At 39.7% G+C, this 24,593-nt stretch overlaps 1 protein-coding gene across 1 annotated transcript; it reads left to right on the forward strand.

Moving 5' to 3' along the window:
• The first annotated feature begins 10,541 nt into the window (after nucleotides 1–10,541).
• Nucleotides 10,542–20,027, forward strand: LOC139728892 (ribonuclease P protein subunit p29-like). The gene is given in 7 exon segments (XM_071639826.1): nucleotides 10,542–10,586; nucleotides 12,161–12,273; nucleotides 12,932–13,173; nucleotides 15,374–15,449; nucleotides 17,569–17,635; nucleotides 18,375–18,476; nucleotides 19,482–20,027. Coding segments are annotated over 6 exon segments (714 nt in total). The 5' UTR covers nucleotides 10,542–10,586; nucleotides 12,161–12,183; the 3' UTR covers nucleotides 19,619–20,027.
• Nucleotides 20,028–24,593: the final 4,566 nt, after the last annotated feature.

The following is a 24,593-nucleotide window of genomic DNA, read 5'->3' on the forward strand; positions in this document are numbered from 1 at the left end:
ATTCTGTTGATAAAGAGGAATATAATATTTCTTTGAAAATTTTTGAGAATGTAATTTTATTGAAAGATGTTTCATTTAGAAAGGTGTATTGGTGTGAACTCTCTGTTACAAATTTACAGCAATTGTATATTTTACGAATGAAAGATGGCCATAATGATTATTTGTTTTCAAAAAAGGAAATTACACATATATTTTTAAGACCAAGAATGACAACACTTTTATCAAAACTTAGGGAATTTCAGTATAAATTATTACATGGAGTTGTTTATACAAAGGAAAATCTTTTTGAGTTTGGTTTCGTTGCAAATAACCGGTGTTCTTTTTGTGAGCAATCGGTAGAAACATGTGAACATTTATTTTGGGATTGTGTGTATGTTAAGAATTTGTGGCAGGAAGTGATAGATAGGTTTGAGATGGCAGATCTTCGAAATATAGAGTGGAGAGATGTTCATTTTGGTGTTACGGGAAGGGATCCAATAGTAAAATTTTATAATACAATAATTTTTATTTTGAAATATATCATTTTTAGATCTAGGTCGGAGGGAAAAATTCCTACTTTGGAGGAAATTTGTAAAAGAATAATAAGTTTTCGGGATGAAGAAAAAGAAATTGCTATAAAAAGAAATAAGTTGGGATTACATTTGCTAAAATGGGAAAATGTTTCTGAAACGAGAGCTTAAGTATTGTTTTGTTTTCTTTTTCTTTTTATTAGTACAGTATGTCCCAAAAAAAATTACAACGCGGCCTTCCGCAACAACGGCGTAGCCAGGATTTCATCTTAGGGGGGGCGGTTAGTCTGCGAGGGAGCGAAGCGACCGAGCCCGAGCGAGCGTAGCGAGCGAGGGGGGGGGGGGGGGGGGGGGGGAGGGTGTGGGAGGGGGTGTCCCCCCTCCCACGGTAAGAACTTTTTGCATTTTGATGTTGTAAATGGTGCAATTTGATGCATGTTTTTGCGCGTTTTATCGACATGAAACAGTCCCACTTGTTTAAGGTAGCAGTTTATTTTGATGTCGATTATTATTGAACAATTTGCCTGTAAAATTGTATAATTTAAATACACTTCTTGTATCAATTCTTTTCACTGAATCATGAACGCGACTGAACCCGAGCGAGCGGAGCGAGCGAGGGGGAGGGGAGGGTGTGGGAGTGGGGTGTCCCCCCTCCCACGGTAAGAACTTTTTGCATTTTGATGTTGCAAATAGTGCAATTTGATGCATGTTTTTGCGCGTTTTATCGACGTGAAACAGTCCCACTTGTTTAAGGTGGCAGTTTATTTTGATGTCGATTATTATTGAACAATTTGCCTGTAAAATTGTATAATTTGAATACACTTCTTGTATCAATTCTTTTCACTGAATCATGAACGCGACTGAACCCGAGCGAGCGGAGCGGGCGAGGGGGAGGGGAGGGTGTGGGAGGGGGGTGTCCCCCCTCCCACGGTGAGAACTTTTTGCATTTTGATGTTGCAAATAGTGCAATTTGATGCTTGTTTTTGCGCGTTTTATCGACGTGAAACAGTCCCACTTGTTTAAGGTAGCAGTATATTTTAGTGTAGATTATTATTGAATAATTTGCCTATAAAATGGTATCATTTAAATACACTTCTAGTATCAATTCTTTTCACTGAATATCATGAACGCGACTGAACGCGAGCGAACGGAGCGAACGAAGGGGGAGGGGAGGGTGTGGGAGGGGGTGTCCCCCCTCCCACGGTAAGAACTTTTTGCATTTTGATGTTGTAAATGGTTCAATTTGATGCATGTTTTTGCATGTTTTAACGAGTTGAAACAGTCCCACTTGTTTAAGGTTGCCGTATATCTTGATGTAGATTATCATTGAACAATTTGCCTGTAATATGGCATGATTTAAATACACTTCTTGTATTAATTTTTTCACTGAATATCATGAACGCGACTGAACCCGAGCGAACGGAGCGAGCGCGGGGGAGGGGAGATGTGGGAGGGGGGGTGTCCCCCTTCCCACGGTAAGAACTTTTTGCATTTTGATGTTGCAAATGGTGCAGTTTGATGCATGTTTTTGCGCGTTTTATCGACGTGAAACAGTCCCACTTGTTTAAGGTAGCAGTATATTTTGGTGTAGATTATTATTGAACAATTTGCCTATAAAATGGTATTATTTAAATACACTTCTAGTATTAATTCTTTTCACTGAATATCATGAACGCGACTGAACCCGAGCGAGCGGAGCGAGCGAAGGGGGAGGGGAGGGTGTGGGAGGGGGTGTCCCCCCTCCCACGGTAAGAACTTTTTGCATTTTGATGTTGCAAATGGTGCAATTTGATGCATGTTTTTGCGTGTTTTAACGAGTTGAAACAGTCCCACTTGTTTAAGGTTGCAGTATATCTTGATGTAGATTATCATTGAACAATTTGCCTGTAATATGGCATGATTTAAGTACACTTCTTGTATTAATTTTTTCACTGAATATCATGAACGCGACTGAACCCGAGCGAACGGAGCGAGCGCGGGGGAGGGGAGATGTGGGAGGGGGGTGTCCCCCTTCCCACGGTAAGAACTTTTTGCATTTTGATGTTGCAAATGGTGCCGTTTGATGCATGTTTTTGCGCGTTTTATCGACGTGAAACAGTCCCACTTGTTTAAGGTAGCAGTATATTTTGGTGTAGATTATTATTGAACAATTTGCCTATAAAATGGTATTATTTAAATACACTTCTAGTATTAATTCTTTTCACTGAATATCATGAACGCGACTGAACCCGAGCGAGCGGAGCGAGCGAAGGGGGAGGGGAGGGTGTGGGAGGGGGTGTCCCCCCTCCCACGGTAAGAACTTTTTGCATTTTGATGTTGCAAATGGTGCAATTTGATGCATGTTTTTGCGTGTTTTAACGAGTTGAAACAGTCCCACTTGTTTAAGGTTGCAGTATATCTTGATGTAGATTATCATTGAACAATTAGCCTGTAATATGGAATGATTTAAATACACTTCTTGTATCAATTTTTTTCTCTGAATATCACGAACGCGACTGAACCCGAACGAGCGGAGCGAGCGAGGGGGGAGGGGAAGGTGTGGGAGAACTTTTTGCATTTTGATGTTGCAAATGGTGCAATTTGATGCATGTTTTTGCGTGTTTTAACGAGTTGAAACAGTCCCACTTGTTTAAGGTTGCAGTATATTTTAGTGTAGATTATTATTGAACAATATGCCTATAAAATGGTATCATTTAAATAATCTTCTTGTATTAATTCTTACACTGAATATCATGAACGCTGTCTGTTCAGCAATCAAACAGAAAAAGCATGCACACGAGGGTGTAGATGATAGGGGCATATCCCCTCCCACACGAACGTGATTTTGCGTTTTCAGACCTGAAATTCAGCGATCTGGTGCAAATTTTTGGTGCAATACTTTTTCATCGAAGTGTTAAAATCACGGAATTTAGCTCTTATTCCGAATGTGCACCATCTGTGTGTATGTATAAAGTCTAGTGAGGTAGAGCTTAGGGGAAGGGGGATTTCCCCTCCCGCTCGCGGAGCTTTTGCGTTTTTAGAATTGAAATAAAGCGATCTGGGTATAGCCACAGTCTACTTCTATGCATGGCGGAAGGGGGGGGGGGAGGGGCGGGCGAGCAGGGAGAAGGCGTGGGCGAGTGTTATCTCCACCCTTCCCTTCCGATGGAGCTTTTGCCTTTTTGAGGTTGAAATTGAGATATCTCGTATACGCATATTTGATGGAATCAACATTTGGGAAATCACAAAAAAAAAAAACCAACTGATGGGGAGGGGGGGGGGGACTGAGGGAGGAAAGGGTCGATTAAAAGGGGAAACTCCCCTTATACATGAGGGAACCTTGAGTTTTCGGAATATAAGTGATAAGTCTTGTGCACTCAGAATTATTCATAATTTTTGTGCAAATCTAAAAAGTGTACTAAGCTAGGGAAAGAGGCACAGAGGGGGAGGGTTTGGGAGGGGTTTTCCCCCTCCCAAGCACGAGAGATTTTGCATATTTTGAATTGAAATTCAACGATCTGGTGCACAATTTGAGTGAAATATTCAAAAAAATATCTTATTTGATGAAAGGTTGCAAAGGAGACCCGCTTCATGTGCATGCATACAGTATACACGCATTTTTTTTTTCCGCCTCCCAAATCCCCGGTCCAAATCTTAGGGGGGGGGGGGGGGGGGGGGCGACCGCCCCCATCGAACCCCCCCCCCCCCCCCCCTGGCTACGCCAGTGTTCCGCAATGATATCTTTAGAAATAGTTAGTGAATCTTAATAAAAGTTCAGGGTATGAGACTATAACTCATTGCCCACATCTTACAGAAAACCCCATTCGATTTGCTTCAGTGGTCAAAGAGAAATACGGAATTTTGTAGAGGATGTCGGGAATCTCTTCTGTCCAAGTTCTGTCTATTGTTCACACACAAGATCATTGAAATGCTAAACTCGGAAGAATCTGATTCATGACATGCTTTAGGTTGATCATAATAGGTGTTATCAATTCGAAAATCTGATTGTAATTTTTGGGGCGACTTACTGCAGTATGTCCCCAAAAAAATTACAATAAGATTTTCGCACTGATAATGCCCAATATGATTAAATTTTTCAAATGCTACTTCAGGGTCTTGAAATATAACATTTAAGCTCTATTTTGCAGAAATCCCCATTCGATTTGGTTAAGCGGTCACAGAGAAATGTGGATTGTTGTAAAGCATGTCATGAATCAGATTCTTCCGAGTTTAGCATTTCAATGATCTTGTGTGTGAACAATAGACAGAACTTGGACAGAAGAGATTCCCGACATCCTCTACAAAATTCCGTATTTCTCTTTGACCACTGAAGCAAATCGAATGGGGTTTTCTGTAAGATGTGGGCAATGAGTTATAGTTTCATACCCTGAATTTGTATTTAGATTGATTCACTATTTTTACAGATATCATTGCGGAGGGCCCCGTTGTAATTTTTTTTGGGACATACTGTACAGTGTAGTTATCAGTGGTGAAGGCAATATAAATGTATCATTGGCCGCGGGCGGGGAGGGATACGTTTTTGGTGGTGTAAAAGTTATAGGATTTTGTCTGCAGTTAGGAGTTTGATGAGTTTTGTTTGATGAATTTGAATGTGTATTTGGAGTGGTATTTGGGTGCGGGCGGACGATGCTTTTCTGCATACGGCCCATTACACGCTTGTATGTTGTACGTATCAATCAACATTTGGAAATCGTTTTCATTAGGAAGGAAGTTGGTATCGCTTCGGATGTGTTTGTGTGTGGGGTGTATATGTGTATGTGTGTTTTGGTGTTGGTGTGTATGTGTGTTGGTGTTTGGGGTGTATGTGTGTGGTGGTTGTGGACGCATGTGTTTGGGGTTGTGGTGGGGGTGTGGGATAGGTTTGAGTGCATCGGGGTTGGTGGGGATGGGGATTTGATTTTCAATGAAATGATTTCATTCTAGTTTTGTATAACGTATTTTTGTAGCTTTTTTTTATGTATATACCCTTGTATAACACCCTTATATACTCGATTTATAATCGAGTTGTTATGTTGAAGAGAGATGACTGGCAGTGTAAGTATACCATAGTCAAAGATATATATATATATATATATATATATATATATATATATATATATATATATATATTTGTACATGTCAATACTTTCTCGTGAAGAAATGGTCAGTAGGATTGATTTAAAATCGAGTTGTTATGTTGAAGGGAGATGATTGGCAGTATAAGTTGGTAATGGATTTGTCTTTTGAATGGCATTTGTACCGTTTTTATGTTCATGTTACACCCAGAATGGGTTGATTTTTGATTGACTTGAATGAAATCAATAAAATATCATTGAAAAACAATAAAGTGTGTGTGTGTGTATTGTAAATGTGCGAACCTGTGGAAGAACAGTCTTACACTATTTTGCAATTATGGCTGATCGGGCAATCCCCCGTTTCTTCATACTGTTTATTATATGTATTTTTCTTGCAAATTAATTGTGTATATTTTATCTCAAAACGGAAATAAAAACAACCTCTACCGCAAACGTAGGCCTATGCAAATTTTTAAACTTTCAAGGTTGACACTTTTGTCTAATACATTGAAGGTTATACGTCCGCGAGCTGCGTATACACGTGCTTGAAAATGATAAATACAGACATGTAATCATACATTATTAATTAAAAAAATCCTAATACAGAGTAATAATACGATTGTGGCAATGAAGTTAACAATGCCAATTACACTTAAGAGAATGAGACATTCGATTAGAAATAACGTTTGTACCATTAACAACCTTTAGAAACATGTGGCATCTCGGAAATAAAATATTTTTTTTGTGTGTGTGTGTGAAAAGTGTGCGATTTCTATGGGCAGACGGAATTTCAATAGAGAAGTCCTCTTGAAAGCGAATTGACAGTTGTCCCAAATGGAGAGGTCATTTTGTGTTTTAACGAAAAATCATCATCCCTATACGCACGGGGTTTAATTTTTCGACCCCCAACCTCATAGCACAAAATTTGATGTGAAACTTCCGGATGAATACAAAATGTACATCTACAGTGTACATAAAAAGTTCCTATGTTCAGTGCCGGAGTATTATGACCCATATTGATTATTCAAATCAGTGAGTGAACCTGTATGTACTGTGTATCATGTGTGTGTATGTCGATACTCATGCATTTTTTTGAACTCATTAATTTATTCTATTTCCATCAGAAACATGTTAGCTTTTTTTCTAACAGCACTTGAATGCATAGATTACATTGCAATGTACAATAAACGAAATTTATAAGTTTGCAAAATATTCAAAGTACATGTATGTAATAGTATACGGAAATGCTGGAAATGGGGTGGAATGCTAACATGCGCTCTTAAAAACCTAAACAAGTAGGGCGTACATGTAAAAGGAATTTGGACAGTCATAGATCACATAGAAAACACATCCACCAGTAACTGTAACCATATAATACAGATTTACACGAACACACACACACACACATACACACACACCACACCGCACACACACATACACACACCATCGAGATGCATGCATCGATATTTAGACCAACCACGGAGGTATGATAGCAACTTGCATCAACAGAAAAAAACACACCCACCTGTCCATCCACACAAGCCGCCCATTCAAACACGGCGCAAGCACACACACACACACACACACACACACACAGAACAAGACAAATTTCCAAAACAGCAATTGGAGAAGCATGAAGTGTTGAACCAAATGGAATATGAAATTTCTATGCCAGAAATGTTGCATTTAATCACAAATAATAATATCGCATCACAAACATGTACATGAAATAATTATTGCATGTTGATCGCTTTTGGTAAACATGACGGTAAACACAGTAGGCCTACTGTAATGATACTTACAGATGTCAAGAATTGCAATTGCGAACAAACCTCTTTAAAGAAATTGAATCCAATTGGTATTCATTAAACAGGTCCAATGGTTGTGAATTTAATGCTCGTACTTTAGTGAGACAGAGGGAAAGGAATCTTCGAGCTCGAAGAATGGTTGTTCCTTATGTTCGTTATGTTTATCTGGTACTTCAGCAGTATTTTTCATTTTTCTCTCATTGTTCTTGCTTGGTCACGGACAGCTCATCTCTCCCAGATGTCAGCCATGTCCACAAATCCGGATGGACACAGACGATAGATTACTGCCTCCTGAATGGCGATAATCTTGTGTCCCTCTCACATCTCGCACACTGGTGCCTATCCTATCCCCTTCCATGAATAGACTGTTGACAAGCCTACAAACTACTTCCCTTAGGTCTGTCACATTATTTCATTAGCACTCATTTGAAGAGAGTCTCGGTTGACCTGAAGCTGTCTCCTGACTCTGTCCTGGCATACAGCAGTTGGCTCTACTGGGTCTTCCTGTAGAACTGTTGCAGGCCCTGCTCCTTGTCCTGTCTTGGACTGCTCCACAAGTCCTGTCAATATTCTCATACCTTCAATCTCATGTGCCATGCAGCGTTTCAATTGGAAAAATTGAAAAATGCCTGACTGTATTTCGATATGGGTTGTATTAATGCCGTCATTGTACAATATGATATTACGCATGTAAAAACTGCTGAGATCTATACATACACTGTAGCTGGTTTCTCTGTTGTAACTTATTTTAAACAAAGAATACATATAATACAGTAATATCATCCAGGTATGAATTTCATTCCTCTACACGATACCAATACCTGTGACACTGCATACAAGTTGTAAGACATCTCTGCCTTCTATGACTTAATACTTTGACTGTATATCATTTTAGGGTGCTTAATAATTGACAAATCCATTGCCAGGTCTAGCTTGGCTAGCACATTACACAATGACAGCTAGGCAAGATGTTACATCCTCTCAGCCCTGTGCTTCTAATTGGCACATCATATCTGTGATACTGTACCATATATGTACGTGTTCAAGCTTGGAGAGGTTTTGGCAATTTGCTGTGACCTTCACCTAAAAGCACAATATCTATTCACTCTTTTTTTCAGGCTTCAGTCCTTTCTTGTTGTTGTCTGTGAGTATGCGTCCATCTGTTGGTATCAAATTTGGGATTCCATTCTTGACCGGATATGCAACATTGATAGCATGGCAGATGAGTTCGTTGGTGTCAGAGTCATAGCTAAAATGACAAGCAGTCGGAGAAACAAAAAGGAAAACAATAAGAACAAGAAAAAGAACTACACTGTATAAAAAAAAAATAGACCATGACTGTTTTTTTGCATAAGCAATGGAAATCTATAAAAGAATTGGCAATGATTTTTGTAACCAAGAAAACCATGAGAAAGAAGCTGAAGTGTTACTGTCTTCAGAGTTAATAAACTGTGTATCCAATGACATTTCTTCACTTTGTTATGTGTTCTTACTCTGCAGAAGATAATACACATTGTAGCTATAACTGATGCATATAGATCTATGTAATACACTGTACATTGTAATGTTAATTCATTTGGCAGTACCTGTTCAGCATGCATTGTGTGGGATGACTTAATCGTTTTAATATTATTATTCATGTACAATGTATTTAACCTCATAAAGGTCTTCAACCATACACCTACTACAGTTTGTATAACCCATAGATATGCATATAATGAATACATCTACAGAACTTTTTTTTTTGCATGTGTGTGTGTGTGTGTGTGTGTGCATATACAATGAATGTAACAACAGGAATAGGGCTTTAACCCTTTCTGTGCCAGGGACATTGGCAGAGACTCCAACCCTCCCGCTTTCGACGGGAGATCTCCCGCCGAAAGCCCATTTTTGCACAATCTCCCGTTCTCCCGCTTGAGATGTGATTTCTCCCACCCTGGCTCTGTGTCTCCCGTTGGAAAGGATTTCTTACGTATTGCTATATCGTATGTTGAAAAATAAGCCTTAGATAGCACGAGAGAGCATCTAGAACCCTAGACTGGACCCCGGCCGCAAGGAATTTTGCGCTTCGCGCACATCAACTTGGAATCTCCCGTTTGCTAGGGGTTTCAGGCGGGAGAATCTCCAGATCAGAAGGTGCTTGGGGTTGGAGTCTCTGCATTGGACAGTGTGTACAATGCTATTGAGTTTTTTCTGCCAATTGGCACTCAAAGTCTAGTACAACATATATTCAAATCAATGAAAATACAAATGGAGGAAAATTACTGTTTTTGATGGAAAGAGAGGTTTTATTTTAGCACAAATAATACCGAAGACTCTACATGGTTAAGAAAATAATCAAAACAGTTTAGACCTCAAATCCAGTACAGTATAGAAATAGAAGTGAATTAAATTTTCTCATACTAAACTCTTTAATATGAGAAAACCTGAGTTGATGGCATGGCATAGTGTCTACAAATTTGAAATCGGTCTGGACAAGCTTTGGAAGAACGAACCCATCAAGTTTAAGTTTGATGCCATCCCATATCACCATGACCCAGCCAACTTAAGCATCACAAAATCTGACATTAATAGTCATGTTTGACTAACAAGCGCCAAAAAACCCAACAGCAGCAGCAGCAGCAGCAGCAACAACAATAACATTCCACCACCACCACCAACAACAACAATAACAACAAAACAATGGTCCTGAATTGAGAGGCTTTGAACTTTAAATCAAAGTCTGCGTTCAGTATCAATAGGCAAACTCCTCCCCAATGTCATGATTAGATGCAGCGTAGCACTGTGCGGCAGTCGGCCACAGCTCGCCGGGCCGGGGCGGGCGGCCAACGGCAGGAGCAGCATCTTTTTCTAGCAAATTGTTGTATTAGGTAGCTTACCTGAGGGCCTGCTTTGAAATCGGGCAGACCAAGATCTTAAGCAAGTCTGTATCAAATGAATCTGTTCTCTCTCCCAATTGACATCTCGCACTTCTAGTGACAGTTCGTAGAAGTAATTGTCCTTTGAACTTGCTCCCAACTCGACGCGAAAATACGCCGGTCCATGTGCTGCCCAGTCTCATAAACAACGCCGCCATCTTTCTTGCGCAATCGCTTGATTTCACGCTGTCCACGTATTTACTGTAAAACGCAACGAGGCCCGAAGTGTGCTACCAGCAGCGACCGCGCATCCGACAGTTAGTTGCAGGGGTGATTAAATTGTCATCTGTAATAGATGTGAGATTGCATATTCATTGTAGAGTAATGTACGTAGAAATCTAGTTTTCCTTACGTGAATTCGATATTTTGTCGCGAAACCTATTCTTAACTTGTAAGAAAACGGCGTCGAAGGGAAAAATAACTCCTGCCCAGCGCCCATCATCATTGCATCAAGCTCATAAACTGTAGTCCCACTGCCTTTTAATCGTGTCATTGGTTAAAAAAAAAAAGTTTTCATTAGACCACCACTACTTAGATTTCACAGGCAGAGTAAATTAAGTAGTTTACCGGCAGCCAATAATGGATAAGTGTCAGACTGTCAGCAAATATAATTTCTCCTATAGTATTAATTACAGAATATGCAGCCCGCAGTGCGCAGGACTCGTAGCAGCTGCTCTGAGCCTCTGGACCTAAAAAAAGGCAAAACTAAATTTAGAGTAGACTTTTAATCTGGTCTATTGAAGTAACCTACTATGTTACTGGTACTCACAAAATCGGGCAGAAAATGCATGTTGCTGGTGTTCACACACTGGCTACTGTCCAGACTATAACTCCTTTTAGATGGTAGTTTGAGTGCATGATATGTGTTGTGGTGGTGTATTGTTCATCGTGCAGCGCAGGTATACACGTTCACAACAACACCTTCTCACTAATTTAAGGCGAATACACTACCGGTATAGGAAATGAAGGCATCGAGCACTCTGAGCTGTGTACATTGTAGATTGAATGGTTTTATTAGATCGAGTTGTGGGAGCCAGTCACTGATGTGACGACGGTGAAATTGTGATACACTCTCCATTTTTACAGAAAGAGCCACTGGTATTTATACATGTACAGGAGGTGACTCACCTCTCTGGTATGAGACAGTGAAACAAGTGGTCAGTGTTGACAAGCGGTTACCTTGGAATTGTTTTGAAGAGAACCAGCGGGGAGGATAAATGACCCACGGAGAGAGGAGGAGAGAGAGTGGGAAAGACGGAGATATCGGAGCGGAGAGAGAGAGAGATTGTGGAGGAGAGAAACTGGAGAAAAGTTGATCTGCTACAGTAGTATAGTATTTGAATGCTGAAGACAGACCTCTGTCCAAAATCTTAAGTGTACTGGTGCAATGACACAATTCACTGTTGTTGTTGTATTTTAATGTATTTTCTTCTAAGAACAAAGTAACCTTTAACCCGTTGAGGATGGACTGATTTTGCTGCAACATGAATTTCCCATAATCCATATAGACACCTGCCCCAGTATACTCGCGACTCGTCCTCAACGGGTTAAGAATCTTATTATTACAGCAAAATGAAACCTACCATGTGCATGTGCATAAAGTGCAGTAGGACCCTATAGCTGTTCATTGCTAATTTTACAACTTTTGTGTGTGTGTGTGTGTGTGTGTATGTGTGTGTTTCCTTGTTCTCGTAAGAGTGTCGTCAATATGTTTACAGGTAATGCTCTATGGGTTTCAGGATATGCAGTTCAAAATAAGATTTTACATGTCTGGTAATATAAAGTAGGATGAACAACATGAAACATGAGCTGTTGTCTGAAGTTTAAAGGATTCTATATGCTGCACCTTTTGATTGCCATTTAATGTACAGAACACAAGGAACCACATTACAGCATGTCTTCAATGGAGACAGAGGAAGGCACATGCATGTGGCTCTACAGAAATCTTCCACAGGACATTACAGATGATGACTCCTTGGTTAAGGTAAGCAATACTTCAGCCTGTTATTGGAGTGTGTTGTGACCCCCAGACATTCAAGTGACACTTGGGTGTTGAGTGCCTATTCAACCCTGTTTCACTACAATGTACTCATTCAAAATAAAATAAAACAGTTCACAAAGATTGAGGAAAGCATAATATCTGTCTATGATTCATCACTCGCATCAAACCCCCAAAATAATGCTAATGATGACATCGTCATGGCATTCCGATTTGATATGACATGAAAGGTTTCCATATTACGAATGCATCTTGGTCGAGTCCATGTGTTCGGACAAGGATGACAATTTGAAAGAATTGTTCGGTAACATCTGAGAGCATCAAGAGAAATTATTTGTGTGACTCTTTGATCAGATTTAGTGTAAATCTGTAGATCTCATTCTTTTGATATATTTTGAACGGTGATTTTGTGTGTGTGTGTGTGTAAAAAATCTTGACTTGGACATGTGTGGTTCAGGAAAAATGTCAATGTTGAATACACTTTTGAGAAGAAGTGTTAAACACAATCACACTTCACATTTTATTTGTTTTCATAAACTATTTGGGAATAAAGTAACATGCCAGTCCATGCCCAAATGAGATAATTGAGTATGAAATAAATACAACTTTTTCCATCCCCCCCATGGTATAATTCTGATGACAGCCGACTGCTGATCCTGGCCGATTTGTCACCAGCTTCATCAAGCGACATGTGCCCGATAACCGGGCCTCGGAGAAGGTGAGCCTAGTGAGGCGGCGAGATGTCATCAGGGAAGGCGGGAGTGTGAGGAGGAAGAAGCCTGCCAAGAAGCAGATGTCCAGCAACCTGAAACGAGGGAAGAAGATGCTGAGCACGCGGGAGAAGAAGAAATTGGGACTCTTTGAAATCCCTCCAGAACAACAAAAGTGAGTGGAGCACACATAAGCCTTGGTCACACTGACAAAAGATCAAAAAGTTTGAGATCGCGGTCTTCAAGACCTGGAAGTTTTGCCAGTGTGACTGCTAGAAATTGCCACTTCGCATTCTTAAACTTCTCAGTCTTTTGCCAGTCTGACCACGTCTATAGAGGGTGAAAACAAAAGTTTGTCAACTGCTGTAAAATGAAAGGAGGCCCATTATGCTGGGCATTATCCCTGTTTTCTGTTTTTATTATAATGAAGTGATATTGAGATCATGTGACTCCCTCTCAACTTGACTTAATTGCTCAGGACCGAGTGTTCCCGTGCTTACCTGTGGCAAATATCCTCCAGTCAGTCCAATTCTGGGCTTGAGTATATTCTGCCTCTTCAAGGGTTGGTTCCGAGATGTTCCTGGTCTGATCTTTCCATCTGAGTTGGGGGTGACCATGTTGTGAAGTCACATTTTTTTTTTTCTTTTGGGGTATACAGGTGTACCTTAATGACCAATGGATATCTTTTACGTTGAGCAGCATCTGTCTCATAGCCAGGCCGTGTGCCTTTATTTTTTCTGCCGATGTTTTGTCCCAGCCATCTGCTTTGTTGTTCTTCCGTGACTTTTTGGCTGACTCAACTTCACCTTGTGAATGGCTGGTTTGTTGCACTTGTACAATGTAGGTGGTGGTACTGGTATTGTGTCAATGTAGGCCTCACTATCTGGGAATTGCATGCATGTTCAGGTGCATGCTGAAATGTTCTTTCCAGGATTCCATAACCTCATGCAGTGCTGTTCTTTTTTCCAGCTAAATGTATTTTGTTCCTTTTTCCAGCAAGCTCTGTAATTGTTTTAAAGAACATCACAAAACCCTCAAAGAGTTATTAGACTTGATTTCCCAGTGGTAGTGATATCCAATTTCTGGGTCAACTTAGCCTTTTGACAAGGCCTCGTGACTGAAGATTGAGACTAACTCGCCACACCGAGAACTGCGAGAAACGGGTGAACGCGAGACCGAGAGGCCTTTTGAAATCTGTTTTTTTTTTCCCCACCGCCTCCCGACGAAGGCGAATATTAATTACTCATATATTCATGAGTCAGAGCACAGTTGGTATGCTAATGAGGACGTGTCAACGCTGCGCTGGCGATGCAGGCAGCTACAGATGAGCGAGCCGCCGACATGCATACTTATGCGTATTCATTAGATGCGACGGCATGGTGAGCAATGCGGTCGCCGATTGGCTGCTGCCCTATAGGGTAGCAGAATCAGCGAGAAACAAGGCTCAAGATAAGAAATTCATGTCAGGTTTCAAAAGACCTCACGGCTGCGCTGCTCGTTCTCGCATTCACCCATTCTCTCGCAGTTAGTCTCTTTCACAGCCATGAGGCCTTGCCAAAAGGCTAGGGTCAACTTGACTGAGGTTGTGGTGTTTCCTAACAGTTTCCCCTTTTGTAGCTAGATTTGAGGTTTAGAAACCCAAACTAAAGTACCATACACATAACAGCTTTGTAGATAAGCACTTCTCTCAGAAGTTGTTTTCCCCAATTTTAAACTCAGTAGATGTATGTTATGATGTGTCTTCAAACCATTCAGAAACTTTACAAGCAATCAGTAATGGCATTGATACTGTGTTATATGAAATGTCATTAATAGATTGTTGTTAATGAATATACACATGTTGAAATCAATCAGATGCTCCCTTTCAGTCTTCTGGAGATTGCTGTGAAGTTTTACATTCTATGTTTTTGTTTTACACACACACAAACATACACACTGAAGTGTGATTCAGTGCACTTGAATAGACCTGAAACTTCAAAACCCCTTTTTCTTAAAAGTAGCATTCCTGTGATGATGATAAAGTGATTTTCTGTTTCTATTTTGATGGGTTTGAAACATCCCGTTTCGATGAGTAGCATATACATTTTTAGGCCGAGAATCTCCCCATTTGGAATTTGGCCTTCACTGTAAAATCTAACCTTTGTAGATCCCATCTGTAATGTTTTTGCAGTCTTTAATCTTTGAAATGCATAAAGCCATCATAAGTATCTTACCTGAATTATGTTATAAATACCTATAGATATATGCAGACAGGATACTCTGTACCAAGTTATGGCTTAATGCACAGTGTGCATTATCTCGCATGGGTGTCATATCACAGGTGTTTGGATTTCGTTTTATCCAATAATTGACAAATGCACGCTTGTGACCCCCAGGTATGAGCTGTATACGCCTCTGCACCAGCTCTGGTTGGATTACATGAGAGAGACGCTGATGACACAAAACCCGTGAGTAGCCTTGAAAGCGTTGCCTAGCGACAAGATTCACAACACAGACTTTTGTCAGACTGATAATCCCCTGGGGGTGTTTGGGAATTAGCCAGACTCCGCAATACTGTAGTCAAGTAGATGAATACTTCTGTTTATTTTGTTTGTTTTTTTCTGTTCTTGTCACAAGGTTAAATACGAGTAGAATCTGCTACAGCTCTTGAATTTGTGCGGGCTGTATGCTGATTGTGCAATCCAGTGCGGCAAAGTCAGAATGTAAAACACTGTGCACAGAAGGGCTTTTGTTTTAATAGACATCCATACATTGTGCAGACAATGTAAATACATCATCTACAAATCGCTGTAATTCATTGACCGAATGACCCCTCTCTTAGTGTGGGACATGTATACATGTTGATGCACATTTTTTAGAAAGCCATTTTGTAATTTGCTCATGTGCACACTATTAGACAAATGACCATTCCTTTTTCTCTCAGTTGGTGGGTGCACTTTTCTCATTGTCAAAGCGATAATGCATAACCTCATCTGATGTAACAATTTATGGAATTCATACACACTTGTGTATATTCATACAAAGAATGAACCTGCGTAAATCGGGTGACTGGAGTGGCCGATCAGTTTACAATTGAGGAAGCACTCATTTTATTGTCATACATTGAATGCATTTTTCTCTTGACACATTGCTAAATACCAGGCTTGCTGTAAGACAGATGTGCTGGCTAGAACCATGTATACGTATTACATATTAAATAATCATTATATCCAGATGCTTATCTGTGTGAATTTAAAATCCAATATGCCTGTTTAATATCTTAAATGATCTTTTCCTGGCTCATGCACGTAGTGGATCTATGAGATGGCTTATTCTGTTGTTGTGAAAGTGTATTCCCTTTTTGTGAGGATATGAATGAACACCTTGATTTTATATGGCAGTACAATAACGTGTAAAAGACCTCAGTAATGTGTCATAGAATTATTACCACGCAAAAGGTCAATTTAAGGTCTCATGCTCTTGAATGATATCCAATCATGTTGATAGGTGGTTATCAATTTGTGGAGATTGATTGTCATTCATCTGCATTCTGTCGTGCCTTGGACACATGTCAAGAGATTCTGATCTGCATATGATTTGCTCTGTCAGCATGCGATCAGTTGGTGGGCTTTCATAAACAGAAGTCAATTAAAGTGCAGAAGGCAGAGTTTTATGTGAGTGAGAAGAAACAAAACAAAAAACCAAACTGCTTGAAATGAGAGTAGAATACTGTACAAGTGGATATTTTTTGTGTGAGTAATTTTTTTTTTTTTTTTTTTTTTTTGCGCTTGGCCTTGTAAGATGAATTTTGCGTGTTTTTAATTCCACGGAATCACAACATTGATTACTGCAACATATGACAAACAGAAATATTCGCATGCTTTTATTTTTGCAGCAGCTTCTGGTTGTGCAAAATTAGCGAAAATTTCCACACTGCAAAAATGTCCTCTTTTATGGTATGATGTAGATGGGATGAAGCATGTACGGTAGTTAGAAATCTAGTTCGTGGATTATACAAATTTTAACCACATAAATGCCCCTTACACATCTCATACCCCGACAGTCGGCAAATAATGAATACACTGACACAAACTACTGTATCTATAAGCTGTTATTTTCGCATACAGATATTTTTACAAAATGCAAAGGTCACAGACATTTTTACAAGATATTATTTTTTGCAGATGGTATCGTAAATGCACTATTACCCTAGTGCGTGCCAACATTTTTGCATGTTAAATTCGCAATCCAAGTGTGACTTGCAAAATTTGCAAAAATAACAGCTTATACAGCATGCATATAAACCATTACATCTTTTTGAAAATAGACCACAGGGGTTCTCAGCTGTCTTAGGAATCTGGTAGTCAGTACGTGTTACCTGCTTTAAAAACTCACAAAATAATGTGTTAGTCACCTTAATACAGCCCCTTCCCCCCCCCCCCCCCCCCCCCCCCAAGAGAGAGAGAGAGAGAGAGAGAGAGAGAGGGGAGAGAAGGACTGGCTCTGGGTCTCCTGCCCTTTTGTTTTATTGTGCACATATAAAAGTCAGTGCTTAATTTTAAACTTGAATTCTTTGTGTTTTGGTTTGGAGTACAGGAGCATGCCGCAGCTTCAGTCGAGGCTGCTCAAATGCGACCTTCATGGCTGCATTCTGACAGGTGAGTTGAAAATATACGGCTCCTCCTTTTGAATTTTCCATAAGTTTCACAGCACTGTGGAGCAGTGATCTTAAGGTCGTGGGTTCAAACCTCTCTCATAGTGCCACCAGTGTCCTGCATGACTCCATGACATTTGCTCCTGTGACAATTGCTCCCATGGAATATCTGCACATTATGAGCTAAACGTAAATTCTACCCACTACCATAACTCTAACTTTGATCCTCACATCAAACTAAACCTAAACCTCAATCACAACCCTAACCCTAATCCTAAAGTCCTTGGAGAAAGTAAGACTGGAGCAATTGTCGCAGGAGCAAATGTTGTGTCACCATTCTGCACATGTAGTGTCCAAGTAGTCAAGGTATAGAAACAACTCTGAAAACCCATTTTTGCATGTTTAATACAAATTAGGTAGAATGTGCGTGAAGCGTTCTGGCAGGTATACTGAAGTAACGATGAAGTACATACGCCTGTAGGTACAGGAGAAGTAATCATTTGACATTGATCGCATATTGATAATGATAATGATGCTTCAAAGAGAAAGCATAGTGGTAAATGAAATGTAGCACAATGGTAATGATTATCATTTTACTATTATTCTTTGGCATTGTCAGTATCATCAGTATCATATATCTACCACTACTATTATAACAACCACCATTTCTTGTACTGCCACTTCTACTACTACTACATGTATATTAAAGTCAGTTTTGTCTTGTGCACTTTTTCCTAATGCAGTCACTCGTTCCAAGTGCCCCTCATACGTTGGTACATCTGGGATCCTGCTTCAGGAAACTAAAAATGTGTTCAAGATCATCACCAAAGATGACAAGCTCAAGAGTAGGTTTCATTCTTCCATCTACACAGAGAGAAAGAATCAGGAATGAAGTTCAATTTTACATATTTAGATGCCATTACCCTTGAAATTTGAATTGTATTCTTTCCGCATTGCAGGGAGTAATGGTCGTCCTTCTTGGCAAGCCTTCACAAAAAGCATCAAATTTCATCAAAGCTTTAATAGGCATTTTGGTTGATATCAAATCTGCATGCATCTTGTTTATGACACAAACTTGTGATGAGTGAGAAATTGAATTGGTCATGTAATTTTATGTTACACGCAGGCTTTATCCTCCTCAGGTATCATTTATACTTGTAGCTGAGTTTAGATGAAAAAACCCCAAACCATCAAAAAGCAGAATTACACAATTTTTGCATTGTGATGGGATATAGTGATCTTGGATGGAATACTTTGATGTAGTCAACTTCATGAAAGCCAGCTTTCAAACTGCAACTATTTGATTTCTGCTCAAGACCCTCTACACTGTTTGAACGATGAGGACTGCTACCTGTGAAAGCAGTACAACGTCGAGTTGTTGTTACCTGCGTATTGCACCTGATTAACAAATTACCCTACACTGAGACTAAATTGCGACTGGTAAGACGATTTTACAATAGTAAAGGGTGGTTGAATGCACAATTGAAAGACACAGTGGCAAAAAGAGAAATAAAAAGAAATTGTGGTAGATTAAAGATAACTAGGGAGCACTTTCGCCAAAATATTTAAAAACACATGATATGGAATGAAAGCAACAAAGTTGTGGCTAGAATCAGGATGAGGGTGAAGACCAACCTTGGATGCTCGTTTACTCCTTACAAGGTGTGTTGTGTGGCAAAGGGGGTGGGGTAAGGCAGATTGGCTTGTCATGACTTCGTGATGGTGGCACTATTTTTACTGCCTTTCATTCATGAGCTTCTCATTAGTAGGATGAATGGTATTGTGTGGGGAGTTCCCAGTGCATTAAACTAATGATTTTTGTTTTTTCCTTTCTGTCTTCCCCCAAACAGCGATACCCAAGAGTCAGTGCTGGTTCATGTTCACCGTGGACCAGTTTGCCATCACCATCTACGGCCAGCACTTCTGCCTCCGCAGCAGCATGCGTTCGGCCAAGAAGTTCAAGGCGAGGCCAACCATAGAGCTCTGATGACGGAGAAAAAGGAAGTGATTTGGAGCTCGATACAGTATGTTGATGCGGATGATGTTCCACATGGGGTGCACTCCATGGCAGCCAGACTGTCCTTCATGGAAGATTATGTTGTTGATTGGATGTGAAGGCGTTGGTGCGCAGTATATTGTAAATGTGCAATGTACGAGACAGTTCAGGCAGGTTTGCTGAAAATGAAGTACTCACGGTGCCTATTAACCCTAGTTCTGTTGGTCCATCGCTCTTCAAGCTTAGCGATAGATTGATTATTACACATGTGAAGTTGGCAAGGGCACTGAATACTTGTTGACTGCTTGATTGTCTGTTATGTCACCACTAACCTTTGGAAGCAATCTGGTCAATACCTTCAAAGCATACATTCCCTGCTATTGACATTAACTTTTTTTTCTTTTTTTTAGCATCACATCTCTTTCATGTGTGACCACTATTGAAGGTAATGTTGTTGGCATTGTACCTCATACAAGTAGCCTTGAGACATGTGCCCCTGCTGGTGGCATATAAGAGACTTGGTAGAGGTCAGACATTCTGTAAGGAATTCTCCATCGACCTTGCGCTCTGGCTCAGAAGTCTGTTTTTTGTCGTTGTCGTCACTGAATTATTTATCAATTTTGCATTGACCCCTCAGATATAGCAAAAGTGTTAATGACAGCACGGTAATCTTGTAGATGCTTGGAATTGGCAAGAGTGATTGAAGTGGAGTTCTCCCCACCGACCCCAATTACATTAAGAGCCGGTGCACTGGTGGGGACATTAGAAGCATTGTGGGCGTGTATTGTAGTACTATGCTCCACCCCACTTCCTGCATTTCTCTTTAACTGTTGATGGTGTCCAATGCATTAAGTCGATTAGGATTGAAAAGGCAGGGGTGAGAAAGATCAGACAGTGCTGTATGAAAATTTCCTGCAGCAGAATGCTCTGGGAGAACTTCTAAAGGCTTTGTGGTAGCTAGTAACATGGACTGCTTTTGATGTCAGACCAATGTATGATGGAAATGGATCGAACATATCAGCCACTTACGTGATTCAAGGCTATTTTGCTAAGATTCTGTGTAATTCAAAGTTTGAATGTGTATAATGATGTTCTCAGTGCAGTGTACAATTGTATCGTGTGCGTGTGATCGGAATGAGTGTACGTGTGTGTAATGAGTAATGATGTGTTCGTGATAAAGAGTGTGTGCCTGGGTGTGAGTTTGTGCCTATTGTGACCACATAGATTTCAGATGTGGGGTAATAATTGCCACTTACTACTACCACCAGCCTGACTTGTTTAGCATGCATGGTGAAAATCCCCAAAAGCGACCAATTGAAAATATACATATATGTAGATGTGAAGATTCTTGTGGAATCTCTGAAGTTAACAGTGAAAGTTCATAATTCTTCCAATTCCTTGAGGAAAAGATAGCAGCCATCATGTCTTGAAATACAAAACAAATAGAAAGAATCACTGCTCTCATTCTTCTCTTCCTTTAGAAACCCTCTCTAGAAAAAGTTTTTCTCTCCCTCTTCTGTCAAATTTGCTGTTGGTGGACTTTAAACTTATTACCTCCGCCAAGGGAGGAGGTTATATTTTCATCGCCGTTGGTTTGGTTTGCTTGTTGGTTTGTCTGTGTGCAAAATAACTCAAAAAGTTGTGAATGGATAATTGGATTAAACTTACAGGAAAGGTTGGGAATGACACAAGTAACAGATGATTAAACTTTGGAAGTGATATCTGGGAATTTTTGTGGATTTTATGAAGGATTTTTGATATTTTGGCAGGTAGGGTCAATGAACTTGGGAGTTAAAGCTGCACATTTTTGAGGTTTTCATACACGCACTAAAGTACTTGCTCCAGTTTCTTCTAAGGTGAGGCACGCCACACAGCTGGAAGTCGACGACGTAACAAAAGGCTGCTATATTGGGAAATTGTGTAACTTTCAGCATGCATACATGCGTATAAGTGGAAGTCACTGATCTCTATGGAAGTACAAGATCAGTGGTGGGAATGAGCTGCTTGGTGGAGGTCTGAGCTCTCAGAGTGCTTTTCTAGTTATTCCTGAAACAGTAGTGTGCACTGATACAGGCAAAGCAGACTGCGTATTTTTGTCTACATGTCCAGAAGCAAGACTGGAGATCTGTTGTGTAAATGCAATTTTCATAATGTATGTATTCAGCACTATGGATGGTTTTCATGCATTCCCGCAGTGACAGGTGCTCTGATGAATGTTCGTTTCTCGCCATAATACTCTGTTGTGATCAACATGTGCACATCATGTGCTGATAAATAACAATAATAATAATGATAATAAAAAGAAGGTCCACTAACATTTTACATGTATGAAGTCTCATTTATGAGGACTGTTGTCACAGAGATATTTACATATTATTTACTATGTCTTCTCAACTCTTTGAAACACTCCACAAAGGGGGGGGGGGGGGGGGTGGGGGGATGTGGAGGCACCTGATTCATCACAGGAAAAATGATTACACCTGCTCCTTGTGACACCTGTCCACCTACTCGATGCGGATGGATGCGTCCAGGGTGGCGGGGGCTTGCTTTAGCAGCAAAGCATGCATTATGCATGTTCATTACTATGATTGATTGAGCTTCAGTTTTCCCCCCTTCGTGTCTTTACAATGTAAATGGCTCCTTGTGCTTTGCAAAAACAACAAGATCATCATCATCAACAACAACATCAACCACAACATCAACCACAACATCAGCCACAACAAACACACCCGCCAAAACAGTACGTGTTATGCCTCAAGGGCTCTAGGCAAGGTGATTTAGTAACAAATGAGAATATTAATACATATAAGATATTACATCACACTGAACTAGCTTAGCCTGATCTTTTTGTCGTCTTTTGTCTTTTCTTTCGTAATGGTATTAGTTTTGTTTGTTTGTTTGTTTTTTTTTGCGGGGGGGGGGGGGGGAGGGGGGTGGTGGTAGAAGAGTGCAATGATATTTCTGTAATATTTTAGTGAGTATTGATGGAGTGATTATAATACTCTGCACTCATAATTTCATTTTTTTTTCTTAAAATTGTTTATATATTGTGACACAAAAAGTTATCAAACTATGCACTATTTAACGCTACATTAGATAGCCTGGTCTTTTTTTGTCTTGTTTTTGTTTTCTCACTCCATTTGTTATTGGTTTTGGCAACTTAACAGAGCACACACATTTCCAAAAAAAAAAAAATAAATAAAATGTGAGGATGTGATCGAGATCAAACAGGAGTTTCCTTCTCCACAAAGTTCTGCAGCTTGTTCCAAAATCTTGTTGCAAAATTAATGTTCAGCATCATATTACATTGATACGAATGAAAACATTGAGCTGCATGATTCTACATGTCACCAATGTCTCTGATATGGAGCTGTGAAATGTATGCTCTTAAAGGGAAGCAGTCCTGAGATTTTCACTGTACTGATAATTAAGAAGAGTGAAAAATATAACCTTTCACCAATTTATACGCGTGGACATCAAAAATTGTCTCCGTACGCGATTTTTAAAAAATAATTCCTGCAAGCGATCGTGTAAGAGCCTGCCAAAAGTTGCAACGTCATTGATGCCCTACTCTCAAGTTGACAGCCGTGCCTCAGAAAACCAATTTACGTGTTCAAAATGATCATATCTGATTTTTTCATGAAATATGACAATATGTGGTTTTATCATTTCAAACAAAATATTTCAAGCTTATTTATATATACAATTAATATAAAAATAAATAGTAAACATGTATTTATAAATAACTAGGGATGACGAGCAGAACACCGCTGGAAAGAGTTGTGCATCGATGACGTATGACTCTCCGCCAAGACTTGCTCATTTGCAGAGTCACACTTTTTTAACCGAAATGTACGAGCTTATTTGGTGATTTGAAAGTTTGTTTTTGATGAAAGTAGTTCATTGGAGGTACCAACAACAACATATCTTTTTAAATTTCGTGAGGACTGCGTCCCTTTAAGCCTGTCTGTTCCATGCAATTTACCTTAAAGGACAAGTCCACCTTCATATACATGTGGATTGAGTGAATGCAACAATATTAGTAGAACACATCAGTGAAAGTTTGGGGAAAATCGGACAATCCGTCTAAGGTTACGAAATTTTAAAGTATCTGCGCAGTCACTGCTGGATGAGAAGACTACTACAGTGTATGATGTCATATGCGTACAACGATATAAAGAAAATAAAAAGAGAATTTCACAAAAATTAACTTTTTGAATAAAGTGCACATTTCTTGAACTTGTTATTGACATATGTTAACGGTAATATTATTCCCCCTGCCTTCTGAAAGAGAGAAGTCAGGTGTTCTTTTGTTATGCGAGAAAAGTGAAAATATGTTGAATTTTTTTTCTTTCTTTATATCGTTGTACACATGTGACATCACAAGCTATAGTAGTCTTCTCATCCAGCCTTGAGTGAGCAGAAACTTCAAAAACTCTCACTGATGTGTTCTACTAAGATTGCTGCATTCACTCAACCCACATGTCTATAAAGGTGAAACTTGTCCTTTAAAACTCTGAATGATTAATCTTCCCAAAGATGGTGATGTAGGAATAAACAATCGAAAAAAAAACTTCTTAAACATGGCACTCCTGATACAACAAAAACAGCTATATCAAAACTCTCGTTACAACGAAATAAAAATTCAGGTCCAAAAAAATTATCTACATGTGTATCACTGTATACTTTATTGGTCAGCTGTAGCAAAATTTTCACATAACGAAAGAAATCTGCAAGAGTCCAGAGGACTTTGTTATATTGAGAGCTGCCTGTAGCATAATACAGTCAACCTTGGCTAAGTCGAATCTATTTGGACTGAAAAAAATAGCTTTGACTTAGAGAAAATTTGACTTATGAGGGATTAAAATCAATAGAATATAATGAACAAAGGACTTAAAAAGACCTTCGACCTCGGCGATTATTTGACTTATGCGAGCTTGACTGTAAAAGCAAGGTCAACTGTATC

Source organism: Diadema antillarum, unplaced genomic scaffold, assembly GCF_040938485.1.
Source record: "Diadema antillarum isolate AM-2024a unplaced genomic scaffold, OU_Dant_1.0 seq00000205_RagTag, whole genome shotgun sequence".
NCBI lineage: Eukaryota > Metazoa > Echinodermata > Echinoidea > Diadematoida > Diadematidae > Diadema > Diadema antillarum.